This window comes from Miscanthus floridulus, chromosome 11 (assembly GCF_019320115.1).
Source record: "Miscanthus floridulus cultivar M001 chromosome 11, ASM1932011v1, whole genome shotgun sequence".
Taxonomy (NCBI): Eukaryota; Viridiplantae; Streptophyta; class Magnoliopsida; order Poales; family Poaceae; genus Miscanthus; species Miscanthus floridulus.
In genome coordinates, this window is record NC_089590.1 from 21,843,020 (window position 1) to 21,864,544 (window position 21,525).

The 21,525-nt window shown below is 41.9% G+C and overlaps 1 protein-coding gene across 1 annotated transcript in view; it reads left to right on the plus strand.

The window, feature by feature from the left end:
• LOC136494747 (short-chain dehydrogenase TIC 32, chloroplastic-like) overlaps positions 1-14,285 on the plus strand; it is a 52,079-nt gene extending 37,794 nt beyond the window's left edge. Inside the window, exons 6-8 of the mRNA XM_066490923.1 lie at positions 2,375-2,459; positions 3,011-3,057; positions 14,127-14,285. Coding sequence (XP_066347020.1) covers positions 2,375-2,459; positions 3,011-3,057; positions 14,127-14,285 — 291 coding nt within the window. The remainder of the gene's footprint in view (positions 1-2,374; positions 2,460-3,010; positions 3,058-14,126) is intronic.
• The last annotated feature ends 7,240 nt before the right edge of the window (positions 14,286-21,525 follow it).

Here is a 21,525-nt window from a genome sequence, read left to right on the forward strand (position 1 = left end):
CCAGGGAACTTGCATCGTCTTTGCTCCGACCCAGGGCACTCACACCGCTGCGTGCAGGACCTTGCACTGGCGCCTGGAGGCACCTCAACTGTGGCGGTCGGGCACGGGCGAGGGAGGATGCGCTCGTTGCCACGTCTCGCGCGAGGTTGGCGAATGCGCGCACCGGCGTGCTTGGCGGCCGGGCGGGGCTGGAGGGAGGCAGTCCTGGCGACAGGGGCACGGCACGCCTCAAGGAAATAGTGGGGCACATCTAGGGTTTGAGAAGCAATATATACGTGTACCAGGCAAATGGGTTGGGCTTCTATTGGGCCCCGCTATATGTGCTCGGTTCTTTTGGTAATTTCGCTTAACTGAGCCCAGGAACCGAAATAAGCGAGCAAATTTTGGTTCCTGAGAAATGGGAACCGAATAGGTAACTGAATTTTTTGGTTCTGGTTCTTTGGGTTTGGTTTTCAATTCTCGGTAAATTTTTGCCCACCCCTAGCCTCGCCAATGGCTTCGTTAGCTTCTTTGCACGGATTGTACACCTACAACACCGCCTACCAATCCTCGCTCCGGGATACGCCCTTCCGGGTGGTCAACGGGCGCGTGCCGCCATCCATTCCCTCCTATGAACCAGGGACCTCCCTCGTCGTGGCAGTGGACCCTGCCACGGGCGACCTTGAGGAGGTCCTAGCTGGAGCAAGCCCAACCTGTGGCCAAGCACGCATATGACCAGCATCACCGCGTGGTCTCCTTCAAGGTGGGTGACTAGGTCTGGCTTCGCCTATGTCAGCCCCATCGTCTTCGCTGCATCCAGCTGCACGTGGCAAGCTCAGGCCATGATTCTACGGGCCATATCAGATTGTCCAGGAGATCAACAAGGTTGTGTTCCGTCTCCGTCTGCCACCCATGACCTGCCTTCATGATGTGTTCCATGTGGGCTTGTTCAAGCCGCTCATTGTGGAGCCACCGTCGCAGTCGCCGGTCCTTCCCCTAACTCTCAATGGTGCAGCGGTGCCCACTCCGGAGCTCACTCTCAAGGCCTGGCTGTCTCGCGGTGTGCGCCAGGTGTTGATTCATTGGAGCGGACTGCCATCTTCAGCAGCTTACCTGGAGTATGTCGATAGCTTCCAGCAGCATTACCTGACGTTTCAGCTTGTGGACAAGCTGCTTCTCGAGAGGGGTGGGGGTGGGGGGATTTGCGGCTATACCTATGGACGCCGCAACAAGAGCAAGCCGGCAACAGGCTAGATGGCAAGTTAGATTAAGGATAGATATCATTTTAACCAATTGGTTTAGTTAGATTGGAGGAAGTTTAGGAGACCTTGTTGACCACCGGGCTATATAGGTTCCCTGGGGACGAATGAGTTGATCAAGCAATGAAATAATCTTTCCTCCTACCTCTCTATCTCTCTCTACCCGTAACCGTCCGCCATAGATTGGTGGTAGTGAGGCACAGAGCCTCGGCAGCCGGCCGTCACTCCTACCATCTTCGCCGGTTTGGTCCCACGCCTGTGCTTCCCCTTCCTGGCTGTAACAATAGACAACTTTCATATCTACATTTTTCCTTTTATGAGAAACCTTCCTATCTTGCTGTTCCTTCTAACTTGGGAACTAAGTAAGGTAACATACAAGCAAGACCAGCCTGGAGGGGTCTCTTCATCTTGTTGATAATTACGGAGTACCTCTATCACAAAAAGAATGCTATTCTAGTTTTGTTCTAAGTCAAACTATCTTAGTTTGACCAAATTCATAGGAAAGTGTATCAAAGTCCAATAGGTACTATGAAAATATATTCCATGATTAGTTTAAGATATTATTTGGTTTCATAAATACTGGTATTTTTTTCTCGAACATGCAGGAGAATTGCCTATTATATTAGGAAGAAAAAAAATCAAAGAGACTTATACAATCCCTAAGGGGCCAGGTCAGGTTTTACAAGCATCACTCGCCAAAGAATACTAAAGGAGATCAACAAACCACCCACACAACACAGGCTATGGCCAAATGCGCCTGAGGCCTTTGGCCCCTGCCGCACACAACAATTTTGCCTCATCTGTAATTTTTTGCACTAAAGTGCTAGAATTAGGAGAGCCCCCCTCAAAAATGCATCCATTCCTATGCATCCAAATGCACCAAGTGACCAATACATTATACATATTGGTATTTTCTGTATAAAATTGGTCAGACTTAAGATGGTTTGATTTAGGACAAAACTAGAATCACATTCTTTTTGGGACTGAGTTAGTAGTTTTCATGAACTCTTAAAATCGTGGAGACACTAAAATTTTGACAGATTTAAGATAGCACCATTTTATCTATGAAATGAAATAGAAAGAACCATTCCTTTAACAACTTATTTTATTGTCGCTAACTATTTCTTTGTGGACAGGAACAAGATGCAAAAGTACTTGTCAACTCCCTTCATCCAGGAGGTGTTGTCACCAACATTGCACGCTACTGGGGTTTCCTAAATGGTGCAGATATATGAGACGAACACATTTAGTTAATGGCCAAATTAATCAAATTCAGTTCTAACTTCTAATCATTATCAATATTCACTTAGTATATTGTATGTGGTCAGTATGCTGTATCCTGGTTTGCTATTTGAGGTACTTTGCTTTGGTGTTGCACATTTAACCTAGTGAAGATGTACAGTAATTTTATTGAGAATGTTTCTTTAAGTTACATCAAGAGTTAACATGATGACATTTTTCTTTAGAATAATTTCGATGGTAACTGCTGAAAAAGTTTCATCAAAGCTGTGTCCTATTTTTCAGTAGGGTCATCCATAATTTTCTTTACTATTCAACTCCGTTGGGTTTCAGCAGTTAATCTCAGAATCCTAGAATCTCATCCAAATAGACTAAATTCTAGTGGATTTTAATATACAGACACAGAATCCAGTAAAACACATTAGATTTTTTGTATACAGATTCTTAAAATCCCTTTGGAGCCAAACAGGACCTAAGTCTAATTTGTACTACATGCATTGTTACACTTTTCCTTTGTGTAATCTTTATTTCAGGTCTTCTTTGCACACTTGGTAAATTTATCCTGAAAGATGTTGAACAGGTAAGTCTGTGATCTTGTCCATTCCTTTCAGAAAAGAAATAGGGATGCATTCTTCTTTCTCTGTATGGGAAATTTGGATCTGTGCATTTTGTCATGCAGAAAATTGACACTTATACCATTTATATCACCAATCAAAACCTTAGAGTTTACACATCGTCCTGTTGATATTATGGTTTTAATATATTTTCCTGGCTCCAGCGTTAAGTGTAATTTTAGTAAAGTGCTGTGCAGAACTGGATGTTGCAGTACTTATAACATAAAAATTATTTTGCACTTTTTTTATAAAGTTGCATATGCTTTATTGAAATGTTTATGTTTTTAATAAATTTAAAGGTGCTGCAAACCAATAGTTATTTGACAGTCATAAAGTCACAATCAGAGGTAGCTATAATGATCAATGAATCTCTCATTCTTCTCTGGTTGCCATCAGCACACTATTTTCAATGTTTTAGGTGAGTTAGCTTTTGTAAGGGTACACTGTTAAGGTATAATAGTAAGGTATTAGTGTCATCTCCTAGTCTAGGGTTTTCCTCTTGTGTCTCCAATGTAATATATATATAGAATATCCAGAAGGATACTATCTGTGCGCGATGGAGGACAGCGCAAAAAGAATATACAGTCACTCTACTGTAGCCAGGACAATTATTCTCTGTCCAGCTGTCCAGGCAACAGTAAAAGATGATAATTGAAGACGACGGCCGCTTCCTTAATCACGAAGGCACCTCAGACGATGACTTCGCCTCGAAGGCTTTGTCTGACGATAACGGACAGGGGGTACCTTCTGAACTCGGATCTTAAAATTCAAAATTTAAAATTCTCGAGTTACTATTCACAGCACTATTCAAATTCAGATTCACTATTCAAATTCGCGTTTACTATTCAAATTCGGGATATGAACAGTGCCCGAGCACTCATCGGGAGTGGCTCAACCACTTCACTATTCAAGGCAAGCGTCGCTTTCACTTACAAATATTTTATGCACGCTGGATGAGCGGGCGCGCGATTAGTGAATATAAATATTGATATGTCGCTTTCGCAATTAGCTAATCTGGTGCTTAGTGAATATGCTTATGCGGAATATTTCTAAGGATCTTTGCAGGCTGGCGAGACCAACAATTCAGCCGGTCGTGCGTACTATGCTTGTGACAGTCCTACTCGGTACTCACCGTATGCATCACTAACTTGCTTCAGAACTAGACTAACCCGGTCTTCTCCCTTGCTATCCCCAGCCACGAACACACAGGACTCAGGCTCTATCGTCTCCCCAGGCAGTTCCACCCAAGGGGAACACTTCTCTGCGCACACAGGGTTCTCTACAAACGCCGCTATCTGGGCTAACACGAGAACAACACACGCAGAGGTTTCTCCTCTAGGGTCCCTAGCATAGAGACGTCGCCCCATATGAACGAGCTTAAAGGAAGGCAGGGATTCAAACAGAAAAGCTTAATTCATTTCCACAGAGCAAGCGTACATACAGCTTTCCCTTTCGGGAAACCCCAAGCACTTAGCACAAACCTTAGGGATTACCTTACAAGCGCAGGAAGATCGGTGACTTCCTTTATTCTCTAATTTACTCCACACTTAGCACAAACCCCAAGCACTTAGGACAGGTGGAGTAAATTAGAGAATAAAGGAAGTCACCGATCTTCCTGCGCTTGTAAGGTAATCCCTAAGGTTTGTGCTAAGTGCTTGGGGTTTCCCGAAAGGGAAAGCTGTATGTACGCTTGCTCTGTGGAAATGAATTAAGCTTTTCTGTTTGAATCCCTGCCTTCCTTTAAGCTCGTTCATATGGGGCGACGTCTCTATGCTAGGGACCCTAGAGGAGAAACCTCTGCGTGTGTTGTTCTCGTGTTAGCCCAGATAGCGGCGTTTGTAGAGAACCCTGTGTGCGCAGAGAAGTATTCCCCTTGGGTGGAACTGCCTGGGGAGACGATAGAGCCTGAGTCCTGTGTGTTCGTGGCTGGGGATAGCAAGGGAGTAGACCGGGTTAGTCTAGTTCTGAAGCAAGTTAGTGATGCATACGGTGAGTACCGAGTAGGACTGTCACAAGCATAGTACGCACGACCGGCTGAATTGTTGGTCTCGCCAGCCTGCAAAGATCCTTAGAAATATTCCGCATAAGCATATTCACTAAGCACCAGATTAGCTAATCGCGAAAGCGACATATCAATATTTATATTCACTAATCGCGCGCCCGCTCATCCAGCGTGCATAAAATATTCGTAAGTGAAAGCGACGCTTGCCTTGAATAGTGAAGTGGTTGAGCCACTCCCGGTGAGTGCTCGGGCACTGTTCATATCCCAAATTTGAATAGTAAACGCGAATTTGAATAGTGAATCTGAATTTGAATAGTGCTGTGAATAGTAACTCGTGAATTTTAAATTTTGAATTTTAAGATCCGAGTTCAGAAGGTACCTATATATATATATATATATATATATAGTCCCTATTTAGCCTCAATACCATCATCAAGTTGAGTCTCTCTTTATTCGTAACATATACACCAGAGTTACTTCAACGAAAAAAGGAAACAAAATATGCTCCTATTCCAATGCTTGAATGCAGTCCCTTGAACAAACTTATAGCCCATAGAATCGCTCTTTAATCCTTTTGCAGGGTGCAGTCACTGTGTGTTATCTGGCATTGCATCCTCAAGTTGCTGGAGTCACGGACAAATACTTTGTCGATTGCAATGCTGTTGAACTAAAATCTCATGCAACAGACAAGGATCTGGGCTAAAGACTCTGGGATTTCAGTGTGAGCCTGGTCCGTTGATACAAATTGGTACAGAAAGTGTGGAATTTTATATCTGAAATGGAATCATGTAAAGAACCAGCAAAAGACTCCGGGAGTGTGAGCCTACTCCGTTGATACAAGCTGGTACAAAAAGTGTGGAATTTTATATCTGAAATGGAACCATGTAAAGAACCTAAAAGGTGTGTGTTTGTGTGTTCCAAATGAAAGAGTAAATGATTACTGATTACATATGTAATGTTACCCAACTATACAATAGGTGTTACTCAAAATTGTGGGGCTTTGAATAAATTCATTATGTATGGAATTTGAATAAATTAATTGTATCTGTTTCATAATTAATTTTGAATTCTTGCAATTCTTGCCAAGCCTAAATTTCACAACTCTATGAGTCAAATGTGTTGTGTTGTGTATGTTTTGGTCATTGAGAGTTATGGTTATTCTAATACAACAATTTAAGGATGCTTTATTCTTGATTCATGCATCAATGTATGTATTTGTTGTGCTGCCTTAGGATCTATTTGGTTTGAGGTATGTTCTTGATATTACTAATGCATGTGTTGTGCTGCCTTGTGACACCCGGTTTTAAGGACAAAGCCGAATGCACACCATATGTGAGCCCTGGTAATCAAACCTCACATATAGCTACAAATGAAGGGGCAGTATCAATTCACAATGCTTAATACATAGCGAACTTAGCAAAAGAGATAACCTTAGAAAGCAATCAACGGATAGACAACTCTGATCTCCGGGTGCAGACTTCACTCCCCTGGATCCAACTGACTGGTTGATCACAAGCCTAACTCCTTCAGACTCCAGCAGCCTGAGGTGTGGGGGAAATTGCAAGGGTGAGTCCATGTCGAACTCAACAAATATAGCAACAAGGTAGTGCATTCCATAGCCACATGATCAAGTATAATTGAATAATAAATAGCTCAAAATAACTCAGTTAAGCATGATTTAACAAGTGCTCATCTTTGGCGTAAGAATCCCTTGGCCGCTCGTGACCGTGAGCACGGCTGATATATCAGTTTATTAAACTCTGCGCAGAGGTGTACACTTTCACTGTGAGTCATGATTTCCAAATGTACGGGTTTGCAAGGTCCAAACACCGAAAATCATATAAAGCTACTCAGAAGTTCGTCTAACCGGGAAGGGCCGCAGGGTCATCGGATATAGGAACCCCCCTTCCATTAAAAGGCCGCTTCCATAGCAAGGCACAACAGGACAGAGGCTGTCCTATACCCAACTCGCAGTATCCTCTAAGCCTGCTAGAAAAGGTCTCCCAAGCAACTAGAGCCAGAGCCATATAGCCCTCATAGCTGTACTGTAAGTCCCGGATGATCACTTACAAATGAGACCTTGTGGAGAGGGAATTTAACCCTCCTGTTGTTGCTAACAAGTCATCTCTTGTGTTTATAGCATATTCATTAATCAAGCTTCAAGATCATGGTCACAGAAAGAAAACCCAAACTATACTTGCCTTAAACACCGATCCTTCGGTAAGCTTTAATCTTCAACGTTTTCTTCTTCTTCTTCTTCTTCTTCTTCTTCTTCTTCTTCTCCAACCTCTTATAGATCACCAACGCAAAACTCACCGACTGAGACCGATCACAAAGCACCACACAAGCATCCGAACAAACATGCATTGCAAACATAGTAGATTAGAACAATACACCAATCAATAAAAAGGTTTGAAAACCAACATACGCATTGCTACGATCACACAGACGGGAGAAACACTCTAACCGGAACTACGATGAACAAGAAACGATGGCCAGGAGTTTTATATTATAAAAGAAAAGACTAGGTGCATGGTTTGCTTCTAATTACATAGGATCATGTGCAGAATATAACTTAGTCAATATATATATATATATTTTTAATTAAAACACCGAGTTCAGTCTAGTCATATTTTATTTTGAAGAATCGTTATAAGCAAACAAACATTATTTATGATAAGAATTTAAACGAGATTCATGCCTAACGTGTTTAGACCAAGCAGGGTATAAATTAAATATATTCATGTTCTAATAAATCAAATTAACATTTGATATATAAAAGGGGGACGTTAAACCTATATTGTTTTTATTATAAAACTAGTTGTGTGTAGATTAATAAAATTATTATTTGATTATATAAACTCTTAAATAGATAACATGGTAAGCGTACAGACTATCGGGTACGTCACGTCTTTAGGAAACTAACACAGAAAGAAAGGACTAAATAAAACAAAGCTAAGATGAGAATACGACCAGATTATACACAAGAGCTTACAGGGAATTCGGAGGTGTAGACGAGTAGTTGTTTCTGCATGGCGTAGTGCATGGATGAAGGTACTGGCTTGTGTGTATACAAGCATGCATAGCGCTGAGTTGGAAGCATGCAGGTGTGCTTGCTAGGCAACGGGTTGAGCAGTATATGGATGGATAGCTTGCTTGGTACAGACACTCGACCAAGCCGAGGCAAGATGCAATTCACACGTGATGGACGAGGGAGACATGAACGTGTGCCTGGAGTTCTCACTGATCAAGTTTGATAATGAATCCGACGATCCACGGCACAAAGGTAGAATCGACGGGCGTGGCGGCGGTTCACAAGATAGCGAACAAAGACGATGGAATCAGCAATGACCGGACGTGGTTGAGCAGTCTTGGAGCGCGTAGGTCCCACTGCGAGCGGACGACGACGATGAGGCATGGAGCAGCTCAGAGGCAGGGCGGCGAAGGTACTCCTTGGACAGCTTTGGTCGGGGATGGCGGTTAGGATCATGCATGAGGCCGGTGATGTAAGACGAGACGATGGCGGCGACAGCGTAGGGCTGCGTACAATTTGATTACCTAGATTGGGATTGCAAGGGTTTGGAAAATAGGGTAGGTAGAGGCAAGCCGCCGCAACATATTTATATATAATATACGTCTAAATAAATATATATAAGCTGGGTTGGAATTTGAAAACGTATATAGGTGTATATATACTGCAGGAAGGAGACGTGAACTGCCTGGATTTCTATTGGGCTGGCTTCAAGGTGATATGTTCCGATCGCTATTTGGAAAAGGCCCATACGTGATGGAGAGAGCGAGTTTGGGATCAGATGCATTAGCTTTTAGAACTAATTATTTTCCAAACGTTTTATTTTTTTCATGGAAAGCTGCCAGAAATCATATCCATGACATCATTTGATGTCAGCAAGCTAGCAAGGACGTCAGCAAGCTAGGAAGGAGGCCATGGCCAGCGATGGAGCTTCGTGGACTTTGCTGAAATCAAAGTGCACGCCTCGGTTTAACTCTGGAAAGGAACATGAAGATACAGGAGGATCCAGAGAGCTCACGTAGGGATTTCTGAAAGACGATGAAGGCATGCCGACGGTGTGCTTGGCTCATCTTGCTTTGGGCTGACTCGAGCCATGCATGAGCTGAAAACGACGACGGTGGAGCTCGGCAAGGAGTCGAATTCGTCGGTGATGCAACGAAACGGCTCGGCGTGCGGCTACCTGCGAATTCGACGGCGAAGTGTGATGAACGCAGAACAAGACATAGAGGAGGAACCGCGCCTAAAGCTTCTTCACCTTGATGCAGAATACGTCAATGGTCTAGGCAAGACGGCAGGGCAGCAAAGGTCGTCAACAGCGGCGGCGACTTCGTCTGCTTGTCAACGAGATCCAAACGGCACAGCGCGGGGCAAAGCTAGGGCAAAGATGGCGGCGTACAAGGGAACCGGGCACGGACGACGGGCTGCTTTTATAGGGGCAAGGGTGTGGCACGCACGCCACAATCCGCGGAAGATACGAGCGTGGCTGTGGACCCGGAACAAGTCCCGCTCGGCTTCGGCTGGATGTGGGAGACGACGCCGACGCGTGGGACCTCCTCGTCATCGATAGATGGCACAGGACCATGATGTCAGCCAGAGAGAGGGAGAGGGCAGGCCGAGATGATGGGCCAGCGAAGCGGCTCGGGCTGCCTCCAGCTGAGCAAGGAAAGTGGCCAGCAGGCCAAAAAACAAGAGAGATGAAGAAGTTTTCCTTTTTTTGAAACTGAATTTTCCAAGGCTTTTCAAATTCATTTTCAAGAGATTTTGAACTCCTTTTCATCTTTAGTCAAAACCAATCAACACAACAGAAAATATGCAACAGCATGAGTGCACACACATGTATCTAACCTTATATTTGATTTCAATTTCACAAAACTATTTATTTAGCCTATGTTAAATGCTCACAAAATGCATATTTAAATCAATTTTAACTATTTTGAAAACATGCAAATTTTTAGGGTGTTACATGCCTTAGCATATACTTGCCATCAAAGCTCATAAGTCTTAAAATTGTACTCTTGGTGCTAGTTACCACCAGGCACTAGTTGAGTTTGGAGAATAAGGAGTTGTTCCAAAACTATTTACCATCACAATTAGAAAATTAAGATTTTTTTTTCTTTTGGTGACATGTGGCTAGGCTTCAAGGCATCTCATTTGTCATTCCCTTGTCTATGCTATGATCAATGTTAGGGAGGAAATTTCTTGTCGGATTGGGACAGCAGGGGTTCTCTACACCTAGGATATCATGACCGACAACAAGATGTACATCAAAATACAAGGAACATGTGTCACACCTAGTTTTTTTTTGAGAAATACACAATACAATATCTACGCCCACAACACGCACACACACTTACCCCTATGAACATACGTACGCAAACCCTACCCGTATGAGCACCTCCGAAGGATTGAGCTGGTAGATCTCGAGATTTAAGTTTTGGTTTAAAGGACTGAATAATAAATTAAGTATGTTAAGATCACTTATTCATACATGTAATAACATGATCAGTGATTTAGTATAATATCAATAACTTTATTACAGAATTACCTGAGGGTCTAAAAGAAAATTATATAGCGGAGCAAGCTCTCCATCTTCCATAGACAGTTGACTGGGGTATACCATTCTAGCCTAAACATCGTCTCCAGGGACCTCCATTGTCAAGCATGAACAGCTAAGTGACGTTGGGTGGGGTAGCAAGAGAGATAAAGAAGTGTTTGTACATTGAAATGTACTCCATAAGTTTAGGAAAATATGACACGAGACTTGAACCAAGAAAAGTCTTATGATGCTTGGACACAAGCACTTAAACAATACGTCCTAATCGACCTTAAATCCTTATATAATCTAATTACTAGATGAAACCATAATCTCCTAAAAGACAAGGTGAAATCATAATCTTCTTAAAGATCCACAAGAAACCAATGCTCGGAGCCCATCAGAGTTCCCATCTAAACCATCCATCCTAAATCAACAAAGATCCACTAATCACAAAGAAGTCCAAGTCACTTTTGATAGTTATTAGTTTCATAGTGCTAAGGTTGCACACTTTCACCATGAATCATGATTCTTGTTTGCCAGTGTTAATTACTCCCATATCACATTTTGATATGTATGGTTGAGTTTTACTATAAGACATTTACAAAGCCCCTTCAAACATGTTTAGCACCACCACTAAGTTTTCTTCCTGAAGGGACCGTGACGCCTAAGAGGGGGAGGGGGGTTGAATTAGGCAACTTAAAATTCTAACTCTAAAACTATGGCCTTTTTTTCTAACCCTAGCAAAACCTATGCAATAGATAAACTATCTAGATGTGCAACTATGGTTTTGCTAGTGTATAGCTATCTCTACCGCAAACGTAGTAAAGTAAACAATGTAAATGCAGAAGCTAAAGAGCAAGGTAGAGATATGCAAACTCCCGTCGACGACTCCGATATTTTTACCGAGGTATCAAGAAGCGCGCAAGCTTCCCCCTAGTCCTCGCTGGAGCCCCTCGCAAGGGCCAAGCTCCCGGTCGAGTAACTCCATGGATAGCCTCGAGCCTTCCCCACGCGCAAGTGGGTCTCCGATGTGCCTCTCGGCAAGCCTCTCCCGGATGCTCCCCGCCGTCTTCACTATCAAGCTTCCGGCCGAAATGCCGCGGGCCTTGTTCCCATCGGTACACGGTGGCGGCCGCACCACAAACGTGGTTGGTGCGATCTCGCAAGACTTCAAGCTCCTCCGATGTACAACTCTTGTGCTCGCAAGCACAGGGTGGCAAGAGGTATGCAAACCTCACTAAACACTAGGCATACACCTAGAGCAAGCGCATAAGCGGTGGTCTAATCAACCTAAGCACTTCGCAAAGCACCTACGCTAATTACATGATGAAACACTAAGCACTATGCAAGTGAAGATCACTAAAATGGTGTATCAACACCCTTGGTATATTTCCTCAGCTCCACACAGCTCAAATGGCTGGTTGGGGATTGTATTTATAAGCCCCACTGAGAAAGTAGTCGTTGGGATCGAATTCCTGCGAAACTGCTACTGACCGGACGCTGAATCGTCCTGACCAGACGCGTTCGGTCGTCCCGACCGTTGAGCCGGCAAAACACTGATCGGACGCTGGCTAGCATCCGGTCGCCTGCCACCGGACGCGTCCGGTCACAGATATGCCGCTCTGGAACCTTTCTGTACTCGATCGGACGCCGCGTTCCTGCGTTCGGTCGGTTGCCGCCAGCGTCCGGTCCTCGCGTCCGGTCGCCTGTCTGCCGAGCCACCGGTCCAGCGTCCGGTCGTGCTTCCAGTGTCCGGTCCTTGCTTAGTATATTGTATGTAGTCAGTATGCTGTATCCTGGTTTGCTATTTGAGGTACTTTGCTTTGGTGTTGCACATTTAACCTAGTGAAGATGTACAGTAATTTTATTGAGAATGTTTCTTTAAGTTACATCAAGAGTTAACATGATGACATTTTTCTTTAGAATAATTTCGATGGTAACTGCTGAAAAAGTTTCATCAAAGCTGTGTCCTATTTTTCAGTAGGGTCATCCATAATTTTCTTTACTATTCAACTCCGTTGGGTTTCAGCAGTTAATCTCAGAATCCTAGAATCTCATTCAAATAGACTAAATTCTAGTGGATTTTAATATACAGACACAGAATCCAGTAAAACACATTAGATTTTTTGTATACAGATTCTTAAAATCCCTTTGGAGCCAAACAGGACCTAAGTCTAATTTGTACTACATGCAAACTATATTGTTACACTTTTCCTTTGTGTAATCTTTATTTCAGGTCTTCTTTGCACACTTGGTAAATTTATCCTGAAAGATGTTGAACAGGTAAGTCTGTGATCTTGTCCATTCCTTTCAGAAAAGAAATAGGGATGCATTCTTCTTTCTCTGTATGGGAAATTTGGATCTGTGCATTTTGTCATGCAGAAAATTGACACTTATACCATTTATATCGCCAATCAAAACCTTAGAGTTTACACATCGTCCTGTTGATATTATGGTTTTAATATATTTTCCTGGCTCCAGCGTTAAGTGTAATTTTAGTAAAGTGCTGTGCAGAACTGGATGTTGCAGTACTTATAACATAAAAATTATTTTGCACTTTTTTTATAAAGTTGCATATGCTTTATTGAAATGTTTATGTTTTTAATAAATTTAAAGGTGCTGCAAACCAATAGTTATTTGACAGTCATAAAGTCACAATCGGAGGTAGCTATAATGATCAATGAATCTCTCATTCTTCTCTGGTTGCCATCAGCACACTATTTTCAATGTTTTAGGTGAGTTAGCTTTTGTAAGGGTACACTGTTAAGGTATAATAGTAAGGTATTAGTGTCATCTCCTAGTCTAGGGTTTTCCTCTTGTGTCTCCAATGTAATATATATATATATATATATATATATATATATATATATATATATATATATATATATATATATATATATATATATATATATATATATATATATATATAGAACTACTATCCTATAGCTGGCTGCAGAATAACTTATTCTGTAGCCACTTTGAGTTACGATAATTACTATGTTAATTTACGAGATTTACAGTAACTCCTTACTAAGTGGTTTACTATAACGTTATGGTAAATATTCCCATGTGTTATAGTAACCCAACTATCGTAAATATGTATTGACATTATGGTAAATTAGTATATAAAATTATGGTAAATAGAGGTGGCTACAGAATAACTTATTTTGTAGCCGGCTGCTGAATAGCCTCTCCCTATATATATATATATATATATATATATATATATATATATATATATATATATATATATATATATATATATATATATATATATATATATATATATATAGTCCCTATTTAGCCTCAATACCATCATCAAGTTGAGTCTCTCTTTATTCGTAACATATACACCAGAGTTACTTCAACGAAAAAAGGAAACAAAATATGCTCCTATTCCAATGCTTGAATGCAGTCCCTTGAACAAACTTATAGCCCATAGAATCGCTCTTTAATCCTTTTGCAGGGTGCAGTCACTGTGTGTTATCTGGCATTGCATCCTCAAGTTGCTGGAGTCACGGACAAATACTTTGTCGATTGCAATGCTGTTGAACTAAAATCTCATGCAACAGACAAGGATCTGGGCAAAAGACTCTGGGATTTCAGTGTGAGCCTGGTCCGTTGATACAAATTGGTACAGAAAGTGTGGAATTTTATATCTGAAATGGAATCATGTAAAGAACCAGCAAAAGACTCCGGGAGTGTGAGCCTACTCCGTTGATGGTACAAAAAGTGTGGAATTTTATATCTGAAATGGAACCATGTAAAGAACCTAAAAGGTGTGTGTGTTTGTGTGTTCCAAATGAAAGAGTAAATGATTACTGATTACATATGTAATGTTACCCAACTATACAATAGGTGTTACTCAAAATTGTGGGGCTTTGAATAAATTAATTATATATGGAATTTGAATAAATTAATTGTATCTGTTTCATAATTAATTTTGAATTCTTGCAATTCTTGCCAAGCCTAAATTTCACAACTCTATGAGTCAAATGTGTTGTGTTGTGTATGTTTTGGTCATTGAGAGTTATGGTTATTCTAATACAACAATTTAAGGATGCTTTATTCTTGATTCATGCATCAATGTATGTATTTGTTGTGCTGCCTTAGGATCTATTTGGTTTGAGGTATGTTCTTGATATTACTAATGCATGTGTTGTGCTGCCTTAGCATATACTTGCCATCAAAGCTCATAAGTCTTAAAATTGTACTCTTGGTGCTAGTTACCACCAGGCACTAGTTGAGTTTGGAGAATAAGGAGTTGTTCCAAAACTATTTACCATCACAATTAGAAAATTAAGATTTTTTTTCTTTTGGTGACATGTGGCTAGGCTTCGAGGCATCTCATTTGTCATTCCCTTGTCTATGCTATGATCAATGTTAGGGAGGAAATTTCTTGTCGGATTGGGACAGCAGGGGTTCTCTACACCTAGGATATCATGACCGACAACAAGATGTACATCAAAATACAAGGAACATGTGTCACACCTAGTTTTTTTTTGAGAAATACACAATACAATATCTACGCCCACAACACGCACACACACTTACCCCTATGAACATACGTACGCAAACCCTACCCGTATGAGCACCTCCGAAGGATTGAGCTGGTAGATCTCGAGATTTAAGTTTTGGTTTAAAGGACTGAATAATAAATTAAGTATGTTAAGATCACTTATTCATACATGTAATAACATGATCAGTGATTTAGTATAATATCAATAACTTTATTACAGAATTACCTGAGGGTCTAAAAGAAAATTATATAGCGGAGCAAGCTCTCCATCTTCCATAGACAGTTGACTGGGGTATACCATTCTAGCCTAAACATCGTCTCCAGGGACCTCCATTGTCAAGCATGAACAGCTAAGTGACGTTGGGTGGGGTAGCAAGAGAGATAAAGAAGTGTTTGTACATTGAAATGTACTCCATAAGTTTAGGAAAATATGACACGAGACTTGAACCAAGAAAAGTCTTATGATGCTTTGACACAAGCACTTAAACAATACGTCCTAATCGACCTTAAATCCTTATATAATCTAATTACTAGATGAAACCATAATCTCCTAAAAGACAAGGTGAAATCATAATCTTCTTAAAGATCCACAAGAAACCAATGCTCGGAGCCCATCAGAGTTCCCATCTAAACCATCCATCCTAAATCAACAAAGATCCACTAATCACGAAGAAGTCCAAGTCACTTTTGATAGTTATTAGTTTCATAGTGCTAAGGTTGCACACTTTCACCCTGAATCATGATTCTTGTTTGCCAGTGTTAATTACTCCCATATCACATTTTGATATGTATGGTTGAGTTTTACTATAAGACATTTACAAAGCCCCTTCAAACATGTTTAGCACCACCACTAAGTTTTCTTCCTGAAGGGACCGTGACGCCTAAGAGGGGGGGGTTGAATTAGGCAACTTAAAATTCTAACTCCAAAACTATGGCCTTTTTTTCTAACCCTAGCAAAACCTATGCAATAGATAAACTATCTAGATGTGCAACTATGGTTTTGCTAGTGTATAGCTATCTCTACCGCAAACGTAGTAAAGTAAACAATGTAAATGCAGAAGCTAAAGAGCAAGGTAGAGATATGCAAACTCCTGTCGACGACTCCGATATTTTTACCGAGGTATCAAGAAGCGCGCAAGCTTCCCCCTAGTCCTCGTTGGAGCCCCTCGCAAGGAATCCCTCGCAAGGGCCAAGCTCCCGGTCGGGTAACTCCATGGATAGCCTTGGGCCTTCCCCACGCGCAAGTGGGTCTCCGATGTGCCTCTCGGCAAGCCTCTCCCGGATGCTCCCCGCCGTCTTCACTATCAAGCTTCCGGCCGAAATGCCGCGGGCCTTGTTCCCATCAGTACACGGTGGCGGCCGCACCACAAACGTGGTTGGTGCGATCTCGCAAGACTTCAAGCTCCTCCGATGTACAACTCTTATGCTCGCAAGCACAGGGTGGCAAGAGGTATGCAAACCTCACTAAACACTAGGCATACACCTAGAGCAAGCGCATAAGCGGTGGTCTAATCAACCTAAGCACTTCGCAAAGCACCTACGCTAATCACATGATGAAACACTAAGCACTATGCAAGTGAAGATCACTAAAATGGTGTATCAACACCCTTGGTATATTTCCTCAGCTCCACACAGCTCAAATGGCTGGTTGGGGATTGTATTTATAAGCCCCACTGAGAAAGTAGTCGTTGGGGTCGAATTCCTGCGAAACTGCTACTGATCGGACGTTGAATCGTCCTGACCAGACGCGTTCGGTCGTCCCGACCGTTGAGCCGGCAAAACACTGATCGGACGCTGGCTAGCATCCGGTCGCCTGCCACCGGACGCGTCCGGTCACAGATATGCCGCTCTGGAACCTTTCTGTACTCGATCGGACGCCGCGTTCCTGCGTTCGGTCGGTTGCCGCCAACGTCCGGTCCTCGTGTCCGGTCGCCTGTCTGCCGAGCCACCGGTCCAGCGTCCGGTCGTGCTTCCAGTGTCCGGTCCTTGCTTCCGGTCGCATCTGCGAGCTTGTTTCTTCGTGATCTTACGCACGGCTTGGTTCCTATCTTCATGCTTGGACTTTGCTTGATATCTTGGGTCTTTTCTTGTGCTCCTAAGGTCTTGCTTAAGGTGTTGATCATCGGATCATCACGTCACCTTCGTCCAAGTCACTTCTTGCACCCTGTTGGACTACAAAACAAACACTTGCAAATTCATTAGTCCAATTTGGTTGTGTTGGTCATCAAACACCAAAATCCAAAGTAAATGGACCAAGGGTCCATTTTCCTTACAATCTCCCCCTTTTTGGTGATTGATGCCAACACGACCAAAGCAAGCAAATAATTAGAATTTGGAAGTTAAAAACTACCTACTTGCTAGGTTGCAATGCAAAGGGCAAGGTTATATGATACTAATTTGATAGATACTAATTGAAACTTTACTTAAAAGCTTGTCTTTGCCCTTGCAAATGTCCCCATGTGATATTATGGATTAAAGCCTAGTGTTCTAAAAAAAATCTTCCATTACTTAGACTAATCCATAATTCACTTTTCTCCCTTTCTTGGATCATTACTACTTGTAACTAAATACTTGCCTTTGGTCCTTCAAATTCTCCCCCTTTGGCATCAAACACCGAAAAGGAAGACATTAGTAGCACAAGGGAGGGTCAAATTTCATGATCCTTTGTGTATAGAATGAAATGGATCACAAAATTTGACTCTCACATTATATAGACTAAGCTCCCCCTAAATGTATGCATACATATGGTAGAAAGAAAAGCATATGCATAATTAGCAATTTATTGCACAAGAGAGTTTAATCTATATAATGCAAGGAGAAAGCATATAAATATGAAATGAAATCAACATGATGATGCCTATTGAAGAATGATGCTTAACTCCGGGGACTCCAATTTCCTTACAATGAGACTACTACATATGTGATAGGTTTAAAAAAATGATACCATTTGAAAAAGTATTAGTCTCAAAGCATCCAAGTTGTAGATTAAGCTCCCCCTAAATTTGTGCACACAAGTGTTGAATACTTGTAAAATTTGTGCACATTGATTTAAGTATCAAAATACCACTTGAAAGATGATATTTGGGAGAGATTATCTTCAATTTGGATTTTGACACATATTAGATAATTAATTGTAAAACAAGCTATGTGCCGTGCTCCTAAACAATTTTAAACCATGTAGGTTTGCTCCAAGGGTTGATAATGAAACCGAGCAAGCCTACCATATGATATACCTATTGAATGCATGACAAAGTATTTAAGCATGTAAATGCAAACATTAGGCATAAAGATAACTAGATGCTTTAAGAGTATACCAATTGAAAGACAATACAAATTGAAATAAATGCTAATTGAAAGTAATGACATCTAGTTACCTAACATGGGAAGGGGAATTTGGGTCCATAGTATTCACTAACCTACTTGGCAATGACTTTGTCCATCATGATGCACCCCATGTAATGCACCCAAACTTTGCCAAGTCTCCAAATTTCCCGAAGTCTGATGGACTTCTCACTTCCCTTTCAGGATCCAAATCTTCTTGGTGCTCTTCATGTTGGAAATGATTTCCTTTGGCACCCAAAAGCGTTTGACCCCATTGTTGGCTTGCTTGTTCACCTTGATGGCCACCACCTTGTCATTTTTCTTCTTCTTCAAGAGATAAGGTGTGGAGACCTTCTTGTCTACCTTGTTGGTGTAGGTGTTGGAGAGCTTGCTTGTTTGCTTTTTCTCCTTCTTCTTTGCTCCTCCCCCATTCTTCACTTTGCACTCATAGGACTTGTGACCTTCCTTGTGGCACACGTAACAAACCACGGTTTATCCTTCATCAAGCTTCTTCACTCCCTTGACGGTGTTATCTTGATGAAGTTGGGTTTGCTTCGCCTTGCCTTTTACTTGAGTCATGTCCTTGGTGAGGCGAGCTACTTCTTGCTTGAGTTGCTCATTCTCCTTTGCAACCTCTTGTGTGCATGTATCTACAATAACTTTCTCAACACAAACTTGGTTGCACAAAGGTGAGTCTAAACATAAATCATTATAAGAAGTAGAGGCATCCCTTTTTGACATGTTAAAGATAGAACTTTTCTTTTTAGATGCCTTGGTGGGGTTTGTGCTAACGGCTTCTAGATTAGCAACTTTATTAGTTAGCTCATCACAATGTTTGCACATGGTTTCCATTCTAGCAAGCAAACTATTATATGCTTCTTGTGAGCTAGCTAACTTTTCTTTTAATTTTTAATTTTTCTTTAAAAGTTGCTCATCATTGATTGTGCATGCATTTGTTGTTGCACTAGCCTCAAGTTGCTCAATTTTAGTGGATAGTTTAACATTGAGATTTGCAAAGTTTTCATACTGTTCAAGCAAATTTTTGTATGCTTCTTGTGAACTACCTAGCTCTTCTTTTAAATTTTTGAGCTTCTTTTGTTGACTAGTGCAAACTTTAGCATATTTAAGATTTTGTTGCACAATTGTATTATAAGAAGGTAAATCATCATCACTATCGCTCTCACTAGAGGATGAGCTTTCATTACCTCATGCCATAAGGCACACACGAGAAGATCTTGATGATGAGTGCTTGCGCCCTTGCCTCTTGTGATGATCTTCTTCACTTGAAGAATCATCCCATGACCTTATTGATGTGAGGGCTTTGTTCTTACATGCCTTCTTCTTTGCCTTGGGTGTGGGCTTGTTTGGACAAACTTCCACAAAGTGCCCCAACTCGCCGCATCCATAGCATCCTCTCTTTCTTTGCTCGTTTCTTTGATTAGTGAAAATGAGGTCTTGAATTTGGATGGGCACACCCTTGACATTGAGCCTTACAATCATCTTCTCCACCTTTTTGATAAGTTTGATTGATTCTTCATCAAGGTCGGAGGTGGAGGAGGAAGATTGATCATCATCACTTGATTCTTGTTCATCATCATCATCATCCTCATCTTCTTCTTCACTTGAGGAGCTTGAGCTTGAGCTTGACTCAACTTTCTTGCCCTTCATCTTTTTCTTCTCGCTACAAGCGAGAGCTTTGCCTTTGCTTGATGAAGATGCTTCTCCTTGACCCATCTTACGTGACATTTCAAATGCCACTAGCTTGCCAATAACAATGTCTAGGGTCATGGTGCTCAAGTTCTCCATGTTGTGAAGGACGGTGATGATGCTTGCATATTTCTTTTGTGGTAGAATGGAGATGATCTTCCTCATGATGTCCGCATCATCTAGCTTTAATAACCCTATTGAATGGAGCTCATTGATAATTAGATTCAATCGAGAATACATATCACGAACAAGCTCATCATCATTCATAGCAAAGGAATCATAATTTTGATTAGCTAGACAATGTTTTTGCTCACGGACATTGCTTGTGCCATCATGGAGCTCTTGGAGTTTTAACCAAATTTCATGTGCCATATTTAAGGTGAACACTTGGTTAAACACATCCATGCTAAATGATTTAAACAAGCAATTCTTAGCTCTAGTATTAAAATGCATTTCTTTTTTGTCACTCTTTGTGGGCTTTTCAGGATTCTTAATGGGTTTCATCCCGTCAGGAGTGACTCTCTATACACCTAAATCAACCGCCTCAAGGTGGCAAGCTATTCTAGCCTTATAGTAGAGGAAGTTAGTGCCATCAAATTGTGGAGGCCTAGCGGTATCCATCCCAACCACTCTACAATAGCATCGGCTCAATGGCGTTTAAGCCAAGGGTCCAAATATGAGCCAACTGGCTCTGATACCAATTGAAGGGACCGTGACGCCTAAGAGGGGGGGGGGGTTGAATTAGGCAACTTAAAATTCTAACTCCAAAACTATGGCCTCTTTTTATAACCTTAGCAAAACCTATGCAATAGATAAACTATCTAGATATGCAACTATGGTTTTGCTAGTGTATAGCTATCTCTACTGCAAACGTAGTAAAGTAAACAATGTAAATGCGGAAGCTAAAGAGCAAGGTAGAGATATGCAAAATCCCGTCGATGACTCCGGTATTTTTACCGAGGTATCGAGAAGCGTGCAAGCTTCCCCCTAGTCCTCGTTGGAGCCCCTCGCAAGGAATCCCTCACAAGGGCCAAGCTCCCGGTCGGGTAACTCCATGGATAGCCTTAGGCCTTCCCCACGTGCAAGTGGGTCTCTGATGTGCCTCTCAGCAAGCCTCTCCCGGATGCTCCCCGCCGTCTTCACTATCAAGCTTCCGGCTGAAATGCCACAGGCCTACTCCCCGCCGTCTTCACTATCAAGCTTCCGGCCGAAATGCCATGGGCCTTGTTCCCTTCAGTACATGGTGGCGGCCGCACGACAAACACGGTTGGTGTGATCTCGCAAGACTTCAAGCCCCTCCGATGTACAACTCTTGTGC